The 22775-nt window shown below is 40.2% G+C and overlaps 1 protein-coding gene across 1 annotated transcript in view; it reads right to left on the minus strand.

The window, feature by feature from the left end:
- The window catches only part of MMP20 (matrix metallopeptidase 20), a 48780-nt gene that overhangs the window by 9852 nt on the left and 16153 nt on the right, over window positions 1–22775 (minus strand). Inside the window, exons 5-8 of the mRNA XM_011926628.1 lie at window positions 22418–22579; window positions 20025–20166; window positions 8340–8476; window positions 7150–7306 (exon numbers count right to left, since the gene is read on the minus strand). Of these exons, the coding sequence (XP_011782018.1) occupies window positions 7150–7306; window positions 8340–8476; window positions 20025–20166; window positions 22418–22579 (598 nt within the window). The remainder of the gene's footprint in view (window positions 1–7149; window positions 7307–8339; window positions 8477–20024; window positions 20167–22417; window positions 22580–22775) is intronic.

Raw genomic sequence — 22775 nt, forward strand, 5'->3', positions numbered from 1 at the left:
CCGAGATCGTGCCACTCCACTCCGGCCTGGGCGACAGAGTGAAACCCCGTCTCTACTAAAAAATACAAAAAAATTAGCCAGGCATGGGGGTGGGTGCATGTAGTCTCAGCTACTCGGAAGGCTGAGACAGGAGAATGGTGTGAACCCAGGAGGTGCAGCTTGCAGTGAGTGAGCCGAGATCGCGCCACTGCACTCCAGCCCCGGGGGGAAGAGCAAGACTCTGCCTCAAAAAAATAATTTTTTTTTTCTTTTTTATTTGGTCAATCTAGTAGAAAGTTTGTCACTTTTGTTTATTTTCTCAAAGAACCAACCTTTAATTTTGTTGGTTTTCTCAAATTCTTTATTTATCATCTATTTTATTTATTTGCATTATAATGTTTATATTTCCTTCTTTCTTCTTGCTTTAGGTTTAATATGTTCTTGATTTTCCATTACCTCAAAGTGGAAGGTGAAATTATTGATTTGAGATTTTTCTCCTTTTTAAATATAGGCATTTATAGCTATAAATTTTTCTCTGAGTTCTGCTTTCACTGCATCCCATAAGTTCTGGTATGTTGTATTTTAATTTTCATTTATTTCTAAGTACTTTCTAATTTCCCTTGTGATTTCTTCTTTGACTTATTGGTTGTTTAATAGTGTGTTGTTTAATTTCCACATATTTGTCAGTTTTCTAGTTTTCTTTCTAGTACTGATTTCTGGCTTTATTCTATTGTGATCAGACGAGATACTTGTATGACTTAAGTTGTTTTAAATTTGTTGAGACTTGTGTGGTGGCCTAACATATAGTCTATTCTGGGGAATGTTCCATGTTCACTTGAAAAGAATGTGTATTCTGCTCTTTTTGGGTATAGCATTCTATAGATATATGTTAGGTTTAGTTGGTTTATAGTATTGTTCAAGTCTTTTATTCTTTGTTGATCTCTCTAGTTGTCCTATCCATTATTGAAAGTGGGGTATTGAAATCTTTGTTATTGTTTCATTATTGAGTTATCCCTTCATTTCTGTCAATTACTGCTTCATACATTTTTGGGGCCCTGTGTTAGATGCACATATGTTTATAATTATGTCTTCATGGTATATTGACTTTTTGTCATTATAAAATGTCCTTCTTTATTGCTAGTAGCATTTTTTATTTCAAAGTCTGTTTTGCCTGATAATAGTATAGCCATTCAAGCTTTCTTATAGTTGCTATTTGCATGACATATTTTTTCCATTCTTTTACTTTCCATCTATTTGTATCTTTGAACCTAAAATGTATCTCCTGTGGACAGCATATAGTTGGGTCTTGTTTTTCACAATCCAATCTGGCAGTCTTTGCCATTTGATTAGATTGTTTAATCTATTCACATTTAAAGTCATTGATAAAGTTGGATTTATGCTTGCCATTTTACTTCTTGTTTTCTATATAACTCATGTCTTTTTGGTTCCTCTGTTCATCCTCACTGTTTTCTTTTGCATTAGTAAAAATTTTCTAATGTAACATTTTAATTTCTTTTATAATTGTTTAACTATATTTTCCTAAGTGATTTCCTTAGTGATTGATGTAGGGTTTGCCATATACATCTTAACTTACAAAAATCTTAAGACTTATACTAAATTAATTCCAGTGAGATATAGAAACATTACTCCTATATAACTCTATTTCTCTCCCCTTCCTTCTGTGTTATTATTATATGTATTATAGCGATATACATCTGAAGCCCCAAATTAATTGTTATAATTATTATTTTATATAATTTAAATGTCTTCTAAAGAAGCTGAGTAAAGAGAGGATGTATATATTTGCAGCTTTTGTTATATTAATTGTCTTATTTGCCATTTTTGGTTCTGTTCTTTTGTTCCTGTGAAATTTAGTTACCATCTAGTGTCATTTTTTTTTAAGTCAAATACAGTTTTGCTCCCACCTACTTCCTTCATGTTATTGATAAATATATTTCTTTCTACATGTTATAGCCTTAATAATACAATTATGCAATAATATGCACATTGTTTAATATAATTGATTTTCCATTTTTAAATTAAGAGAATAAAGAAGAAGAAATGTGCACTTATGCTGTCTTTTACATAATTACACTTACTGATGCTCTCTGGATATTTGTGGGGGTTTGAATTGCTATCTAGGCTCACTTGCTTTCAGCCTAAAGAACTTTCTTTAGTATCTCTGGTTAGGCAATCTGCAAGTAACAAATTCTCTCAGTTTTTGTTTCTCTGGGAATGCCTTCATTTCTCCTTCATTTTTGAAAGATAACTCTGGTGGATGTAAGATTCTTGGTTGAGTTTTTTCTTTGAGAACTTTGAGTATGCTTTCCACTGCCTTTTGGCCTAACTAGTTTTTCTGGTTTCAAGTCTCATTTCCCTCTAAATCAGTCACATTGCTGGCAGAGCATTATTTTTATAACATGAATCTTACTGAGTTTCTCCCTTGTCGAAGATATTTAACATGTCCCTCTTCTCTGCAGAATAAACACTGATCTCCCTAGAAAGGCATTGACCCTACCTGATCTGTACCCTGGTTTCCTTGGGCCACCGTTTTGATTTTAGTCTATATTCTAGTCATACTGAACTGCTCGAGGTTTTCCCCATGCTCACATGCTATTTTGTGCATCAGTGCCTTTGCTTTAACCGCTTTCTCTGCCTGGAAGCCACCCACCTGCGCCTCAGCCTCTGTCTGGGAAACTCCTACACAACTCTCAAAATGGAGCTCAGCCATCACTTCGTCTAAGAATTATTTCCTGATAATTTTGCTAAGTTGGCCATATCCTCTTTGTTTTGACCCACTGATCTCCTTGAAGTCTTGAATCAGGGCACTTTTGGCACTGGGATTTCTGTTAGTTATTTATCTATATATTTACCCTCATCTGTAAGACCTGTTCACCCAACATGAACTGAATGCTTATTATGTGACAGGCATTTCACATTTTTCTCTTTCAATGCCATAATTCTAGGAAGTGTATAGTATTTCTACCCCTATTTTGCAGATGATGAAACTAAGACAGAAAGGTGATCCAAATTGCCAGATGATTGTTGGTAGAGTTAAGGTGAACACTAGGACTCTTTTACTTCTGCCCATTCTTAACCAGCAAACTCTACACCTTCTCTTGAATGTCACTAGCACACAGGCTGACACATTATACATCTAATAAATGTAGGTTGAATGTGGTAGTTTAGTCATAAATTTTTTAAAATTTAAAACGTGAAGAAACAAGATTTTTGAACCCTATTTCATCTTACTTCTTTTTGTTACTTATTATTTATTTATTTATGATGACTATAAAATCCTCAAATAAAAACATCTATTTCTAGTATTTCTGAGGCATTCAGGAAAGAGAGAATGTGGAAGACATATTCTACTTTGCAGCAATGATGTCCTGAGTCTGACTGTATAGAAAGAGTGATTCAGGGTAGAGGGGCAATATGATTGAAAAGGGGTAGGACCCGCAGATTTGCAAGTCACTTTGCATAACATTCAGAAATCATTGACTATCTTGAAGAATTATGGAGGTGGTGACACCCCCTTCCCCCAGAAATCCCTTGATGTAGCCACTGTTCTGCTACTGGTAGGCAAGGGGGAACATCTAAAAGAAGAAATTAGCCATAGGAAGTGGAAATAATGTAAAAAATGAAAAACTGATGGAACCATTAGGGCCTGCTAGAAAGAGAAAAGGAAGGAATAAAAGTAAGGGGAAGTGGCTCTAGCTGGCAAAGTTTAACCAATATGTCATTTGCTGATGTAGCATGTAATGGCATCAACATAGTAGAGCCTCCTATTTGGATTTGACATTGTGGTCTTCTGTGTGCTGCTCCCCTGTAAATAACTACCACACAGAGACATGGGTTCTCCCTTTTAGAGTCTAATCCAACCTGGCCCCAAGCCAACCTTCAATCCTCTGTGGAGGAAGTTCCTTGGTCATTTCCTCGTGGCATTTCATTCACTAAAACTGGGTCCAAATTCTGAGAGTTCTTGGAGAATTTCCAGAGACTTTTCTTCCCTTGGCACATTCCTCTGTCACAGAGTGAACTAGCATGAGGGGCAAGGAAGAACCCGATAAATGTCTAAGATGAGTAAGATCTAACACACTTTCAGTGGATGTCAATGTAGTGAAATTCTTATTCCATAACTTGAGGCTTGGGACCTTCCATATTTTTGAGTGTTGCCATGTGCTTACCTACAAAACTTCATTCGTCTCCTTTGTCCTTTCTTTGCAGTTGCATCCTTCTACAGTAGGGACGTAATGACTAAAGCTCCCCTGGCAACCACGAGTCATGAGGCAACCATAAGAATGGAAGTATGTGTTAAGAATAGCAGAGCAAAATGTTTAAGGGAACTTGGCTCCCTGGTGATCACCAGTCAGCCATACCAAACTGTCAGACTTTTTACATATATGAGAAAAACAAACCCTCATGTGTTTAAGCCACAATTATTTTGGGGTTTCTGATACTAATGGCTAAATTAAATTTCAAACCAATAGAGGACTTCACATGACAATAAGATGTCACACATATGAAGCCCTGTAAAGCATACTGTGCAGAATTCAGGGGTGTTTATGAATAGGGCCAGTACAATAGCTTTCTCTAAACTTTTGAGCTATAGGTCAGGGTTGTCTTACTCCTTGGTGCAAACACCAGTATGTGTGTTGGAGTGTGTAAAGTAGAAGACTCCCATTGCTGATGGGAGTGTCTATGTTTTGCCAAAAGCAGCAATTTCAGTCTAATGTTTGGGGCCTTCAGTATTTAAAAAGGAAATTCCCTTTGATGAGATTTTTGACTGAATCGCTGCTCAGAGAAATATTGAGGTTTAAGCAATTTGCTAAGCATCACAAGTTGTTAAGAAATTATTTGTTCATTACCATATAAGTTCCTACTGCTGCTGAAGAATAACTCTTTTTGAGCACCTACTTTGCGCAGACACTGCTAGGTGTCTGTGTCTGCATGCATTGTATCACTTAACACTCTCCCTAACCGGGGAAGGTTAGAAGTGCCTACCATGGCCTTTCTTAACCAGAAAAATGAGCTTGTTAACATTTTAGTTAATGCTCTAGACCAACTTTTTGGTGAATCTATTTATCTAGATTATGAAAGACTTCTCCTTAGTAGATACTCACAGAGGGCCAGTTGGAAAGGTACAGTATGATTTTCTCTGGGGGCAATGAGCATCACTAAAATCAGAGAGCCTTGACCTCCCCATCCTAAAACTTACAGAGAATTTTGAACCTCTGCCCACATCTCTTAACTTAGCTGTTAAGCTTCAATCCAGCCTGACTGAAGGTATATGCTTTACTGCAGGTGCTGGTGGGTGGTAGATTAGACCAAAGATCAGGTGATAAATGGGCAAGAGAGACAATGGGAGAGTGGTTAATTCGCCCATTGAGAATCACACTGTGAATACCCTTTAAAACGTTAACTGAATAATCCTAACATAAACGCCCTCATACTCCAACACACATGCTTACACATGCTTCTCTTGATTTTATTCTCTGAAAATTCACCAGGGGAATTGGATTTCTCAATACCTATCTTCCTGTATATCTGCTCTGTGACTACAGCCACCTTATCTTAAAGAAAGACTTTAGAGAATCATATTCTGTCCTGCAGATATTAGGGCCTCAATAAGTGAATTCTTGTCATCATGTTTTAAAAAGGAAGGTCTGAGAGAAAAATAGCTGGCCTAGTGGTTTAAACACTGGTCTGGAAGTGACAGCTTATGACACCACATGACACTGAGCAATGCTTCCATGGCTCTCAGTGGCCCAGAAGAGTCAGCAGAGTCCATATTTGTTTACAATTCTTTCTTTATACAAGAAATTTGCTTTCTTGGCCGGGCGCGGTGGCTCAAGCCTGTAATCCCAGCACTTTGGGAGGCCGAGACGGGCGGATCACGAGGTCAGGAGATCGAGACCATCCTGGCTAACCCAGTGAAACCCCGTCTCTACTAAAAAACACAAAAAAACTAGCCGGGCGAGGTGGCGGGCGCCTGTAGTCCCAGCTACTCGGGAGGCTGAGGCAGGAGAATGGCGTGAACCCGAAAGGCGGAGCTTGCAGTGAGCTGAGATCCGGCCACTGCACTCCAGTTTGGGCGACAGAGCGAGACTCTGTCTCAAAAAAAAAAAAAAAAAAAAAAAAATTTGCTTTCTTATGAAATATATGTGTGCCTCACTTATATTATTTTCTCAACTCCAAATTGGGGAAGAAAATACGAATCAGAATAAGATGACAAATATCTGTTTTAAAATTTCTTCTATATCACAAAAATGGTTATTTAAAATATGTGATAGGAAATAAAATGAAAGTTCTGGGAACAAAGTTGGGTGCTCTCCTGTTTTCTTCAAGACCCTTTCACAAGCCTAAGGTGTCTAGCATTGTCACCTGCTTAGAATCTGCTTTTGCTTTTCTCTTCGGATGTTCAGGTAAACAGGCAAAAAGAGAAAACTGGGAACAGAGGGAAAGTGTGCAGAGGCAGGGGTAATCTTTGAAGGAGCTCCACTCGTTCCTCAACGTGAGTCAACTAAGGATAGAAACTCAGTAGCTAAGATAAGGTGTGACCCTATGTGCAGTGATTGGATGACAGATGACATCTAATTCAGATTTGCTCATACAAAGCCCCTGAGGACAGGAATTGAAATTATATGGTTTCCTTTGGATAAGAAGGATCCTCATATTCTAGGCTGGATAAAAGGACTAAGAAATAAGGCCTTTTCCTTCCAGCAGAACTATACTTCAAAGAGACCCACGGTCAGGACCATCTCCATTTTGCCCCAAATCATGGAGTATCGTGGAATGCATTTTATGCTCACATAATAGCAAAGTCAGGCATTCTTAGAGGGTAATTAGGGATTTGGTGATGCTGCATCTACTCTTTTAGGCTGCTAGGTGTCCAGTTAATGAGTGCATTGAAAGATCAGGATGTGTCATGTCCTAGAGATCAAACAATGGGATTGTTGAATGAAGGTTTCACTCATTATTTGGATGATTCCATATCTTGAAGATAGTCAACCATCTGTAATTGGCACCCCAGTGGCTGAAAAGAGTCAACGGGCCTGTTGCAAACTTGCCTTGCACTCTTTCATGGAAGGGTTTTGTGTTTTTTTGTTGTTGTTGTTTTAATCCTTCTCATTGAATACATATAGACAGTCAAAAGGAAAAAAGGCATACCTGTAGTATTCATCTCCCACAAAGAAAAGGGTCTTCTGTGGCTCCCTGAGGTAGACAGCAGCATCTATTTGCTGCACGTGCCTTGGAAATCCAAAGTCATAAATAGTTCGAGGAGGACCTTGCATTTGGAATCCTCTTGTTATCCAGTAGTGGGGACCTGAAAACAGAAATTAAAGTTTATGAAAACTCTGCACCACATGTTGATGCACTTCTCTCATAAAGATTTCTATGAAGGCTCATAAATGGCATTAGTTTATGGGATACTTGCCATGGCTATAACCCAACAGGAGATATAAGCTTCTAACTATTCAGTTCAGTAAAAGACTTCAAACTTCCCTGGAGGCAAAATTCCCTAGTTATGCCTTAAGAAAGCAATAACATTGATACAATTGTGTTTTACATTTAACATGTTATGTCTTTCAAGATATCCTTCATTTATAATCTCATTTCACCTTCAGAGATCTACGAGAGAGAATGGGCAAGTGACATGCAAATGCCATGATTTTTACTTAAATTGGCACTTGCTTGCTAACCTTATGTCTCCGTATCAAGAACATATAAGCTGAAACTGCTAAGTTATCACCTACTGGATAGCTTCCATTGACTAGCCATTGTCACACCACATCTTCAAGGTTTGTATTGCCATACTCACTTTGCAGAGGAAGAATTGGAGCTCAGAGCCATTAGATAACATTGCAAAGTCACTCAAATAGTAAAGGGCTAGAGCCAGAGATTGGTATGTGTGTCCACCTCCTGAAGTCAAAGGTGTCCTCGTCTCCTGGCTGCTTATGACCACAGCATAGAAGGAAGGGTATTGTTTACCTCCCACTGAGTTCTACGTTGGCTTTTATTTATTAAAGTGTCCCAGTAGAGTATACACTGTCACTCTGAGCAGAGGTCCTGTGTGGCAGGGACCAGGTTTTTAGCTCCCTGGGCGCTATCACCTAACACAGTGCCTTACTAGCCTAACAGGCCTGGTTCCGAGAAGCTTAATGGCCACTGCCATCACTTTCATTGTTACACAATGTCGGGTATAACAAAAGTAGGTGGCATTTCATACCCAACCTGAGGACAAAGAGCAACTGAAATGTGCTCCATGATGACTGGAAAATGCTGGCAGGGCTAGATATGCCAAATGGAGGGGGCACTGCAGCCCTGCCATTTCTTTCATTGAGAGATCTGGAGGGTACCTTTGAAGAAGTAAGCAGTGCCCCTCTCAGCCACTTCGTAAGCTGCATCCACATTGGACATGAGCTGGGGGAAGGAGCTGGTAATAGTGCTGGGCCGAATTCCTGTCCGCAAGTGAACCTGCCGTCTCCAGAAAATCCTATGGGACATATCAAAAAAAAAAAAAAAAATCAAGATCAATGATTGATTTACATATAAAATTACACTTGGACTGAAATGTACTCAGAGGCCACTTGCTAAATGCCCTTTGCCCTCACCTTGCCTTGTTTTTTTTCTTTTTCTTTTCTTGTTTTTTGGGATGGAGTCTCTCTGTGTGGCCCAGGCTGGAGTGCAGTGGTACGATCTTGGCTCACTGCAACCTCGGCTCACTGCAACATCCACCTCTCCAGTTCAAGCGATTCTCCTGCCTTAGCTTTCCGAATAGCTGGGGCTACAGCTGTGTGCCACCATGCCTCGCTAATTTTTGTACTTTTAGTAGAGACAGGATTTCACTTCACCACGTTGGCCAGGCTGATCTCGAACTCCTGACCTCAAGTGACCCACCTGCCTCGGCCTCCCAAAGTGCTGGGATTACAGACATGAATGACGGTGTTCAGCCCACTCTTGCCTTGTTTGTAAGGAAAAACACAACTTTTTGGACCTTGGTAAACAGTTTCTACTCACTTTTCATTGCCTTAGCATTTCTGTGATCCCCTCTCCTTCATTTATTTAAGGGTGTTCAAAATAATGAAAGAATATAGCAAAGTAATAGTATCAATTATTTACACATTTAAGCTATGCATCCCCCCCATTCCAAATATCACCTGATACAAATTTCTCTTTCCTTTTCTGATCTTTTAAAAGTTAAAATCTTACAAAGGTAACTATGATCCAGAAGGTGGACATTATGGATAGTATGTACATGAACCAGAAGTCTGTGGTCGAGTCATGCTGATTAGACCCTGTAAAAATAGCAAAAACATTAATAATCATAAATTATGGTGTTGCCTACATAATTGTCTTCTGGAAGTGTTTGCATCCATAAACCTGTTATCTAGTTAACAGAAAATCTAGTACACACATATTAATTTAAGGTTTAGCAGTTCATCTATCCATTTATCCAATATTATAGTCATAAAATTGTGGCAGTATACCTGTGAGGGTACTAGATTGAAACTGACAATGTAAATGTGCTCTATTTTATAGTTTGAAGATGAAAATCATTTTGATAAAACATGAATAATTTACTTGGCTTCTTAGGAACCCAGAATTAATGCATAGGATTATTTGGGGACTGGGAAACTGTAATAAAATTTTGACATTGAACTTTCTTAGTGGCTAGTTCAGGAATTCTCCAAATTTTATGCTGAGTTTTCCTATTCAGTTAATCTAACAGATATTTATGAAGCACCTATCATCAGGCACTGTGGTGGACATCAAGAACGAAACACTGAAGAAGATGTTGGCCCTGCCCTCAATTGTTTATACTCTAGTAGTAGAGACTGATTAGTAATGATCAGAGTGATTGGTGCTACAAAGAGTTAAGTTCAGGATACTCTGAGAACACACAAGAAGGATATATCCCATTGCATTTAGGGGCTTAATAAAGGTATCCCCGATGAGGCAACTTAAGCTGATGATAAAATCAAAAAAGGGATATATTGAGAAAAGATAAGTATTTCCTCATGTTTCATAAGAGGCATCATGGTGCAGAAGGAAAAGCACATTGTGTTTCAGAAGATGTGGACTAGAGTTTTAACTCCACTGCTGACCAGCCTCTCCAAGCCTCAGTTTAATCATCTTAAATGGGAAAAATAATTTCCTGGCCAATATCATGAGATCATTGTAAGGATCAAATGAGATAATGAATATGAAAGTGTATTATAAACTATAAGGTGCCGTATGGATAGATACCATTTGTTTGAAAAGGTATTATTTGTTTAGGCCTTAATTACCTACTAATTGGGCACCCACCATAGTCAATACACAAGCCCCAAACATCACAGCCTTATCTAAAACACATGTATTAACTGATGAAAAACTGAGATCCAGAAAGGCTGCTGGGCCCAAAGGTCACCGGGTGGTGAGGGGCAGACAGGGCCTGGCTCAGGCTTCAGCTGCCTTGATGTTGGTCACATGCCCAATCTCACCCCCTTGCTCAAGCTCAGTCTTGTGATCTCTGGTTTTTCTTTGTACTTTGACCCTTTGTCCAATCAGACGTGGGCTTTTCTGAAGTCCAGAGGGGCCACTTCCCTTTTCTCTTTTCTCTCACCACCTCGTAATGAACACAGTTTTGGGTATCTGGAATTCAGCAACTACTTCTTGGATTAATTGAGAACCTGGGATGAAACCTGAATAGCAACTGTATTCCAATTAATGCAATTCAATACACAGCTCTGAAATGTTGTCTCTTATAAGTTGCTGTGCTAAGACACAAAGTGTGCATTTCAGAATATTATAATGATGAGGCCATGTGGGGAAAGTGGGGAGGTAGAGGAGCAGATATGTCTTCCTAAAACTAGGCTGTGTCTGAATGATGTCTCTGATGAGGTGTAGTTGACTTCCAGCTGCTTTCTCTTTGATCACTCTAAAGCCATGTGCATTTTCTTTCATTTCTCACTTAAAAATCAACAAGCAACTCTAGGCAAAGCTAAGTCCCACTTTTTATTTGAAGTTATGGGACAGTGATGTCCTGAATGACTCAACATGAGAGGTAGTAAAGCATAGTAGTTAAGAGCTCAGGCAAAGGGGAACCGTACTCTTTAAACTTTTCACAAGTGGTAGGCTCTTCAATTCCTTACTAAAGAAACTTTGATGTAGGATATTGTGAAGACTAAATTGAAGTAATCACTCTAAATCAAGTGTGATTTTGCACCCCAGGGTACATTAGGCAATATCTGGTGACAATTTTGGTTGTCACAGCTGGGGATGGGCAGTGCGGTTGGAGTCTAATGGGTGCAACTAGGGATGCCACTAAACATCCTAATGCAAAGGACAGCTCAACACAACAAAGACTTATCTGGTTCGAAATACCAGTAGTGTTAATGTTAAGAAACCCTGCTTTAAACACCACTATGATGTAGTATAATGTATATAGTGTGCACATAGGATAGAAATAAATGCTATCCATCACTTATATAAATTATCACAAATTTGTTTCTTTTCTTTTTTTGAGATGGAGTTTCACTCTTGTTGCCCGGGCTGGAGTACAATGACGTGATCTAAGGCCATGGCAACTTCTGCCTCGTGGGTTCAAGCAGTTCTCCTGCCTCAGCCTCCTGAGTAGCTGGGATTACAGAAATGTGCCACCACGCCTGGCTAATTTTGTATTTTTAGTAGAGATGGGGTTTCTCCATGTTGGTCAGGCTGGTCTTGAACTGCCTACTTCGGGTGATCCCACTGCCTTGGCCTCCCAAAGTGCTGGGATTACAGGTGTGAGCCACTGTGCCTGGACAAATTATCACAAATTTCAAAAATAATCTGTAGTCATGAAAAACTTCAGTAAACTAATGAAAAAAATGATGTGGCAATAAAACAGTAACATACTCAGAGAATTTGCATCCTTAGAGCTATAGATTGTAGTAATAAGTGAAGTAAAACTCACAAAAACAATTATAGCAAGTAACTTCCTTATACATCTGTGAATGGATTTAAAATATAAACAAAAAAATCTATAAACCTCTTGGAAAGAACAGTTGCAGGATGTATTGGAATGAAAATAAATAGATTATATCACTAGTCCATAATTTGATCTTTGATAAGGCAAAACAATGTAGTTTATTGATATTTTAGATCTGCTGATTAGACATTTAGCTGCACTATTTATCTTCATGTACCCACATCTAATGCTGTGCTGGCACATAGTCAAGATTCAATACATATTTGTTGGCTAAATGAATGAGTGCCAGAGAGATGACTGGAACTTACTTGGTCAACGAGTTTCATATTCTTTGAAATTTTCATTTGCTTTTACCAAAGAACAGTAACTAACTCATCGAATTTGAGATTCCGTCTCTGGTAACTTTCACCTGGCCTCTTGCAGCTCTTTGCTAGTTCCTTGAACTCCTCCTCCAGCATCGTGTGTTATTCATCTTTTTATCCTTGGGCTTAGCATGGTGCCTGCTGCATCCAGGGACTTGATGCATGTTGCCAAGCCTTAAAGGTCTTCTTTTGTTATACCCAGCCATCATTCTCCACCTACCTAAGCTAATCCCATTAGTCTTTCATTTTCAGGAGATGCCTTTACCCTTTATTTGCTGGACAATCAAGGCAACTTAGCACAAGCTGAATGAGTGGCCCACTTTTTCATCCTCTTTAGTCTCACACTCTCCTAGATTCTGATCTCTGTCATCCTCTTTCCTGCTTGTGGGAAGGGGTGTCTTTCCTCTATCTTTTTTTTTTTTTTTTTTTTGAGATGGAGTCTTGCTTTGGTCCCTAGGCTGGAATGCAGTGATGCAGTCTCAGCTCACGGCAACCTCTGCCTCCTGGGTTCAAACGATTCCTCCTGCCTCAGCCTCCCTAGTAGTAGGGACTACAGGCATGTGTCACCACACCTGCCCAGCTAATTTTTGTATTTTTTTCAGTAGAGACGGGGTTTCACTATGTTGGCCAGGCTGGTCTCGAATTCCTGACCTCAAGTGATCTGCCTGCCACAGCTTCCCAAAGTGCTGGGATTACAGGCATGAGCCACCACGCCGGCCTCTTATCTTTTTGATGCTCTGTTTAATTACTGCTCACTCCCCTGAGATCAGGCAATGTGATGCGGTGAACAAAACAAGGAATGCTTGAAGCCTTGTTTTATAACTGGCTATGTGACCTCGTGTGAGTCATTCAATTTTTCTGAGACTCAATTTCCTACTGTCAGATAAGAGTGAGAATAATATCTGCACAAACACTTCAAAGGATCATCTGAGATAGAGCATATGAAAGTGTTTTATAAACTCAGGACTACCCTTATTTGTAGATACTTTAAAAAGACATGTTTTTACTCTACAAATTTATTAATAGGTGATATGCAGAATATAAACTTAGAGTTTATCAATATAGCCAAGTTTCCTTCTTAGTTTTTTTCACTGGAAACTTTGAAGTACAAACTGTCGTGTCATTGGCTGAGAAGCCATTCATTCTGTGGGACACATTAACCAGGGTTGCTTAGTTCAGGATGTGTCAGAATCCAAGAAATCAATCATGCATCATCCACCTCATTGAACCCGAGAAAAATATAGCTCATACAACTAAAAACCCATGTGTAGCCAGTGGTATAGATTAATGATAGTCAAAGCTGTGCATAGTGTCCTTAAATTAAGAGTGTTTGTACCCATCTGAAGAGCCTGTGAAAATCCATATTCATAAACCATAACCTGTGAACATGTAAAGGGCCCCTCCTCTCTCAGAATCAGGTGGTTCAGAAGAAATGACAATGAGTCAGGGATCTTAGTTCACCTCTGCTTCTTTATCTGAATTCTTCATAGACCACAGAGAACCGCTCTAAGTAAACACAATGCCATCTGTTGGCTTTCAGGGAAGCAACCTTCCAGCCAGAAAAGACACATCGCCAGGGAGAATGAGAAGGAGGAAGACTTCCTCCTGTTCCACGGTGGGCTTACCTCAAGCCCATGGCATCCTGGGAATTCCCAATTTCAAATCTACTCTCCAGAAATAGTGGTTACTGTTATTGTTTCCCTTCCTGTAACATCTTGTATTTCTTTTCCTCCGCTGTCTTCAAACATGAACAGTTCCCTCTTTGAAATCCTCTCTTGGCCCTGCTATTACTGCCAACTATTATGTTAACTTCTTTTGTTGTTAACAAGCTTCTCAAGTGAATGCTGTGTCTCAACTCTTTTGTTTCCCCTCGTTTGCTCTTATTTATTTATTTATTTATTTATTTATTTTGAGACAGGGTCTCGCTCTGTCACCAGGCTGCAGTGCAATGGTGCAATCTCTACTCACTGCAACCTCCGCCTCCAGGGTTCAAGTGATTCTCCCACCTCAGCCTCCTGAGAAGTTGGGATTACAAGGCACCTGCCACCACACCTGGCTAATTTTTTTGTGTGTGTTTTTAGTAGAGATGGGATTTCACCATGTTGCCCAGGCTGTTCTTGAACTCCCGACCTCAAGTGATCCACTTGACTCTTTCCCAAAGTTCTGGGATTACAGGTGTGAGCCACCGCGCCTGACCCCATTTGCTCTTTAATCCTTTTCCATGATCTGCTTTCTTCCTCACTGCTCTGCTGTGACTACATTCTAAATTATCCTGGCTACTCAGTCCCTTTTCTTCAGTCCTCAGTCTGGTGACCTTGTCAACATTTTCCACTGTTGATCACTTAAAAAAAAAAAAAATACACCTTTTTTCCTGAGATTTATTTGGGATTCCACTACAGGGATTTTGTCTCTGATATCAAACAGAACTAAGTTATAATTCCAGCTGAGGACAATGACAGTGTGGATTAAATGAGTGAATGTCTGTAAAATGCTTAGCACAACACATAGCACATTGCAAATTACCACGAAGTGTTGGCTATTATTATTGTTATTATTTTTGGAGTGCTGAATCTCTCTGGTTGTTATTGAATCTTTTACTCCTATTTCCTAGGCTCATTCTGTAGACTTTTTTTCTTTCTCCTCATTCTCTCTTCAGAGCTGTTTTTCATCTCCACATCTTTAACTGTCTCCTTTATGTGGGAGATTCAAAACCCACGAAGCCTCCAACTATGACCTCTTCCCTGAGCACTAGCTTATTTCTATGAAACTCCGTGAAAATTGTCATTGCTTTAAATCCGATACATCTCACCCTGAGTTTTAGATCGTGTTCTCAACAAATCCTCTGAATTTTTCTGAGAGAACAATGCTGTATATTATACTCTCAGTCATGAGGCTTCTACCTGCTTTAACTCTTCCTTTTCTGTTGTTCTTCTCACCAAATTAGTGTCCTAATCCCGCTGGTGAGTCCTTAGAATGCCTTTTATTAATATATCCATTGTTTTCTCCAATTCCTACTTGCATAACCCTTAAAAATGTTTTTCTTTGCCTTCTAATTTAAGATACATAACATCTTTTGAAATTTGACAATTAGTTACAGATTAAAAAATATATATAAAATCCTATTTTGAAAAAAAAAACAAACAAACATGAAGAAACATATTAGACATTCTTGGGAAACCTAGATAGTCTATGAACATCCTCCTCTTTGTGGCTAGTTACCCCACCTGCAAGCAGGGGGCGTGAAAGCAAAGGAACAGCTTGAAAGTGCTCTTCCTACTAACTCAAATGCGTAACAGTCAATGGGCATACGTTCATTCAGGTTAAATTTCAGTGTTTTTCTTGCTAGTTCCATTTCATAGGCAGAAAGCTTTCTATATTAGTGCTAGGATAGACTCTGGATTGGAGTCAGAAGACCTGGGTCTCATGGGAGGGTCTGCTAGGGCTAAAAGACCTGTGCCTATTTTCCTTATCTCTACACTGAAGGACTTGGACATGATCGACCTTTATGCTTACTCTATTTGTAAAATCTATTGTACCTCTAAGATTTATAGATGATTGGGTGTGATATTCTTGATTTTACCCTTAAAATTATATTGGGCAAAACCCAACATAATATGATAGGTGCAAATATAATTTTGGTATGGTTAGAATTCCAGTCATTTCTCTCTTATTTTCCCTAAGTGACTGAGGAAATCTGATATAGCCTTAATAATTTTGTCACCTATTATAAAAAGTAAGTGTATGTTCATTAAGTCTATCTATCTATCTATCTATCTATCTATCTATCTATCTATCTATCTATCTATCTACTCTTCAACTTATTATAGCTAACGCTTATTTCCCTTCACACAGAACGTATGAATGTACGTTTACACGCTATGGAGAATATCTGACAATCTCACGGTTACTTTAAAAGGTACTGCATTCCATCTTGCTTTGGAAACAAACCATGTGGTTATTATGCTCATAGCTTGAAATGTCCCATCAACAGACTATTGTTGGTGACGGGGAATTCCAGGCTGTTGAGTGGGAGAGAACAGACTGGGAGCTCTTTCATAATCAGTGGCTCCCTGGTTGCCATTATAACTGTGGCTTGAAAGAATTCTTTGTTCTTTGTCCAGGCTTAGCAAGCACTCTGGGACTTTTAGCGGCAGCTGGTAGGGGATCAGAGCTAAAAAGTCATGGGATTCCAGCTCTGGACAGCATCTTAAGAGGTAGTACAGCAAGGTAGTTAGGAGCATGGGCTCTGAAGTTTGCTAGTTTGGGTTTGAATTCCAGCTCCACCCTTTACTAGCTGTGTACTCTTGAACAAGTTGCTTATCCTTTCTATCACTTGTAAAAGGAATGATATTTCAGGCTTCACAGGGGAATTGTAAGAATGTGATAACGTAGTGCTTTGCATAGTAAGCACTGAACACTTTGCATAGTAAGTACTGAACACTTTGCATAGTAAGTACTGAACGCTTTGCATAGTAAGTACTGAACACTTTGCATAGTAAGTACTGAACACTTTGCATAGTAAGTACTGAACACTTTTAAGTCACTATTAGTAACAGAAAACTCCCTCAATTTATAGAAAAGGAAGAGAAGCTCCAGGTGCCACGGTGAGTTAGTGGTCCAGTGCTGGAAGGGACCACTCCTGACTCCCCATCCTGCTTATAGCTTGTGCTAGTTCTTTGGAATCATCTGCCCTACCCCAATAGCTCATTGAATCTGAAATGGAAGAAGATGAGAAGGTGGTGACTAAGCAGATACATACATGGTAGCAGACCATCTCTCCTTCTGTAGCCCCTCTGCTGATTTTTCGTTTCTAGACGTCTCTTGTACCACTGCCTCACTTACTAGTCTGTTACTGCCCTCAGTATTTATGATCAAGACTATGTCAAAAGATGTATCGACTTCAAGTCATCATCAGTAATTGCTAACTGCTCACAGTTTGATAAACAGAATGCTTTTTTTTTTTTTTTACTTTTTTAAGAAAACAGTGGTCATTGAATGAAATCGTATCATATCTTTGACTTCACTGTCTCCTTTGCCCCCACTACAACCGCTGATATTTACCAGAAGAATAAGCTACACCCTGCATGATGGCTAGCAACTCACTGCTTTATCACTGAATGAGTGCTACATGCTATTTCAGTGTCTGGGAGAGTGGAGCCTGAATGATATCCTTTAGATGAAGCCAAGGTTACTAAGATCTGTGCTCCAAGCTCCTCCTGCCCTGCCTGGTCTACCATTTCTAGATTGTTGCCTACCAATTCCATTTGATGTACTTTTTGGTAATACTCAAGAAAAATAACATCAATGGTCAGTGTCTTAAAAATTAATAATCATCAGAAAATTAATAACACAAAAGAATCAATTGAGTTCTCTAAATACCTGAAGCTGTTTATAAGCCTCCCTGCCATTTTAATATTTTTTGATTCCCACTCTTAAGAATAGTAACTGTCATTTATTGACACTATGTGTCTGGCGTATTACTTGCTGGGGATCACCTCATCAGTAAGTGGTAGGGCCAGAACTTAATCCCACTGACTCTGCTGTGAAAGCCTGGATTCCTAGGCCTGGCTCTAATTTGCGTTTGAAAAGCGAATGTCTGTCCATTGTCAAAGATTTACTTCAAGCTGTTTCTAGTTTTTAAAAATTAGAAATAATCCAGTATGGGACTGATTGAATAAGTAATGATTATATCTGAGGATGAGAATTAATATTCATTGACAGGAAAAAATAAAATTTTGTGAGTGAAAAAACTTTATAAATCAACACCACTAGTAAAATTCTATTTTTGTGGAAATCATTGCACCCCACTCCCATATGTACAATATCTAGCTCTCTATCCAGAGAAAATGTCTGGAGGGACACACAACAATATGGTTAACAATGGAAATGCTCTGCATTATGTGCCCTCCAAATTCCTATGTTGAAGCCTTAACCCCCCAGTGGGATGGTATTTGGAGATGGGGCCTTCAGGAGGTAGTTAGGGTTAGTGCTGGAAGAGGACGTTCCTGACTCATGAGGTCATGAGGGTAGGGGCCCCATGATGGGACTGGTGCACTTATAAGAAGAGAAACTGGAAAGCTTGCTCCCTCTTTTGCTGTACACGAAGAGGTCATGTGAGCTCACAGCAAGATGGCGGCTGCCTACAAGCCAGGAAAAGAGGCCTCAGAGTGAAACTTACCTTGCAGATACCTTGATCTTGAACTTCTTACCCTCCAAAACTGTGAGGAATAAATTTCTCTTGTCTAAGCTACCTGGTCTATGGTATTAGAAAGCAGTTCAAAGAGAGCAAGTAAGTTTCCCAAGGTGACAGTTAAATGGCTAAGCTAGGACACCAGCCTGAATTGATCTGATGTCCACTTTATCCCTAGTGAGTGAATATTTATAGCAAATGTTCAATAAATATTTGGTGAATGAGGGTTGGCTAGCTGGACGGATGGACAGATAGGAGACTGGATAAAAGGATGGATGGGTATCAGTCCCACAGACTGATACACTCCAGGTGGTGGGATTCTGGGTAAATTTTGCTTTTTTAAAACTACTTTGTTACTTTCTCTCTGTGCAGAAGGAGCAAAAAGTATTCTTATAATAGTAGCTCAGTAATATATCCCAAAAGCATACAAGATAAGGAATATCACATTTCTCAAACGTCACTTCCTTGGGAAACTCTCTCTAGATCTTCCCAGGTACTTGCTTCTTGTTTTGTTTCATGGGCCTAACTTTTAGAGCTCATGTCTCACTATCTTGCAGGACTTTTGGAGTCATATATCTGAGGGGTATGTAAAGGTGGGGGGCAAGTATCAATACATCTTTATACCCCTAAAGACTACACTGCTTGAAAACCACAATGGGCTCCATAAACACTTTTGCAATAGTGAAGAAGTAGAAGGAATAATGCCGCACATGAATGCTCCTGAGATGCCTCTGCCTATTCTGGTGTGATTGAATTCTGTCTCCAGCAAAGGGTGAATGTTGCTATGTTTCTCTTTGCCTCCATGGGAAGAAGTAATTAGAGTAACCAGCATCATGGAGAAAACAGCCATACTCCCCAAGAAGCCAGAGTTGGGGGAGAATAGGGATCTGCCTTCTCTGTGCTACCTGACGGGTGAAAGGCCCAGAGGCATTGAAAAGGAGGAGTTTCAGAAAAATGCTGGCCTTGGAATTATCCACCCACCTATCTATCCATCTGATCATCCATCCCATCCATCCATCCTTTTATCCAATCTCCTATCTGTCCATCCATCCAGCTAGCCAACCTTCATTCACCAAGTATTTATTGAGCATTTGCTATGCACCCTCCTCACTAGGGATAAAGTGTTAAACAAAATGGACATCAGATCAATTCAGGCTGGTATCCTAGCTCAGCCATTTAACTCATCCTAGCTCAGCCATTCTCAGTCACCTTGGGTAACTTACTTGCTCTCTTTGATCTGCTTTCTTTATGTGCACATTAGGGGTTCTAATCTCTACAGTGAAAAGGGTTAGAATAAATATTGTCCATTTATGGACATCACTTAGCACAGTAGCAAGACCACAGTAGGTGCACCACAAACAGTAGTTGTGGCAGTTCTCTATCTCCCCCAAAGACCCCTGCCTACCACCCTCCTGCTGCATAGGACAGCGTTTCTGCATGATCTTCATACACGGCAGCAACAAGGACCTGTGGGACGACGTTTGTCTGGGAGTGGAGATGAGGCCCAACGAGAGTCGGTGGCGTATCTGAGGCTTACCGGCCCTTGAAGAGCAGGAGCTCCTTCCCCAGCATTGTCACTGCGTCAAAGGATGAGCTGGAGTCACAGAGGTCGGGGGTGGATGGCTTGTGAGGGGGGGCATGGGGCACCATGGGCTTCCCCAGGAAAGGTTTCCGAGGTCCTAGGATTCAAAATGACTTGGTCAAAATGGTAACGGGAATTTGGAGTTCACACACTTCTGTTCTAGATAGAGCCCCAGGGGAGGTTGTACACTTTCACCCTGGACATGTGATCATGACTATGGCTGTTGAGGGCAGGTGGACCGGGGTTTGAGTCCTGGCTCTCCTGGTTGCTGAGCTGTGTGATTTGCCGCACATTATTTAACTTTTTAAGCCTCAGCTTCCTCACTTGTTAAAAGGGAGGGATGAAAATAGTACTCACCTCGGAAGGTTGTTGTGAGAATTAAATAATTCCTGTAAAGTGGGTAGCAGAGTGCTTGGCACATAATAAGTCTTCTAAAGATCATTATTTTATTATAGACCTTCTTTGATATCTACAAGTGTTCCAGATTAGAAGTGTAATTTAGAAATTGGCATGGATCATTTCTTTGTAATTAAGTTATCTTTTTCTCAATAAGAAAATTTTCTTGTGTGTTTTCCTATTATTTTCATAGACTCCTTGGCATCCTGCCCTGTGCTTTTGTCTTTTACTAGGCATCCAGGAAAAACTGAGCGAATTCTTGTGGAATTGAAGTACACTGAAAGTGTTTGTTACTTAAAGGTATCTTCTGGTGGATCATCTTGGAAAACATGGACCCAAATCTTGCGAGAGCTGTCAGTGAGTCTTCTCTCCTGCTCTGCATCTCTGAGGACCTTGCCCTAGCTCCAGAAGAATGAGTCTGCACAGCTTGGACTGTCACCTCTGGCGGGTCCCTGCTCTTTGATGAGGCCTCGTCATAACCACAGGTAAGAGTCAGGGAAGGAATGAGGCACAGGGAAGGGAAAGGTTCAGGCCTCTGATAAGGGTCAGATGAAGTTTGAGATCAGGGATGGAGTAGGGGTTAGCAGCAAGATGAAGATCAGAGGCGGGGTAAGGTTTTGGGAGAAGATCGAAGCTGGAAATTGGAGAGGGTCAGCAGCGGCAAGCGATCGGCTGGGTGATATGAATGCTCCCTTGTAACATAAACCCATGTTTTCACATTTCATTCACCTGTGTCATAATAGCTGTGCCAAAATATGTGCTTTGTCTCCTGGCCGAGTGACAGTGGCCATCCAAAGGCAGTGACTTTCCAGAGCACAAGGACCTCTAAAGGCAAGTGTTTGAGTTCAGCCCTTCTCGGTGGCCCACAGAAATTGCTTCCCATTGGAGCGCTGCCACCAAGGCTCTGGAGCTGAGTTTGTGACATTCATGGTGCTTTTCCTGTCCCTCAGGGGTCAGGCAGATCTGGTGCTTTCCCCCTCCTGGAAATGGATAGAGCTGGCTGAAGGCTTCTTGGGATGAAATTTGCCTTTTGTGCCTCAGGTGAAATCTGACCTATTTTGAATGGTGTGCCCATTTCTGGGCTTCCCACCCCCCAGATCCCCTGGGGCCAGATTCCTAGCACCCCAGGAAGGTGCTGGGGGATCTGGTTCTCTAGGCACTGAGAAGATGGGGAGAGGCTCTGATAAGCAAAAGCCTAATAACCAGGTCTCCAGGGCTCAAGGGAAAAGCAATTTCCTAGATCTTTTTGCCTTTTATCCATTAAAGAAAAATTGTCAAGGTCTAAGGATGTTTCAAGATTCCTTCTGATGGATTAATTTGTTTGTTTTTCCCTTAAGGAAAATTGGATACAGAGTTTCTAATAATCCCTCATTACCTTTTAGAAGAATGCTAATACTTGAGGTAGCTTATCTTAGGATACTTACTGCCTTTGAACCTCAGCTTTCTCAGCTGTCAAACGAGGAAAACACTTCACACCCCACAGGTTAGTTGTGAGGCTGGTGTAAGACTACACACATGAACCTGTTTTGTAAACTGCAGATTGGCTACATGGCTGGGCGTGGAGTTATTTTAATCATGATTGCTATTTTTAGGGAGATAAGGTCACTTATCTGCAAATGGATAAGCACCACATATATGAACTATAAACTATATCCATCCTCTCCCAATGTGTAAATTCTAACCTGCACTCAAAGGAAAAACACAAACAGACAAATGACCATATTTTTTAAGGCTATCCAGGACTAATATGCTCTAAAGGAAAGGCGTAAAATGTAATCACACATCACACACATATTTATAACTGGCAAATGAGCTCTTCACAAGAAGTCACAGTTGGGGCTATGGTTTCTAGATTGATCTTTACCAATGCAGATAAAATGCACTTTCTTTAAGTTGGAAACTGAATGCCTGCCAATTTCAGGGTTAGTGGTCAAAGAAGGTAATAATCTTACCGTATAATGCCTGGATCCCTTTTACATCATCTTTGGGGAGGTGGAATCCATAGGGATTCTGGTACTTATAAGTTGGGTACATCAGTGCTGATGGGTCTGTGGAATGGGCCAGGCCCAGGGCATGACCAAATTCATGAGCAGCAACGGTAAACAAATTAAAACCTAGACAATATGAGAGAAAAAAAACAGTATCACCACAGGTTTTTGTTTTCTCCATCTTCCATCTTTATAGGATAATTTATGCCCACATCATAGTTAACTCATCTCCTTTTCCTAACTGGATTATTCAAAGGTTGGTAGGTTATTCTGGCACTTAGCTTTGGTGACTTTAATTTTCCCCCTCTTGGCTAGAAGGGGG

Source organism: Colobus angolensis, unplaced genomic scaffold, assembly GCF_000951035.1.
Source record: "Colobus angolensis palliatus isolate OR3802 unplaced genomic scaffold, Cang.pa_1.0 Scaffold7, whole genome shotgun sequence".
Taxonomy (NCBI): Eukaryota; Metazoa; Chordata; class Mammalia; order Primates; family Cercopithecidae; genus Colobus; species Colobus angolensis.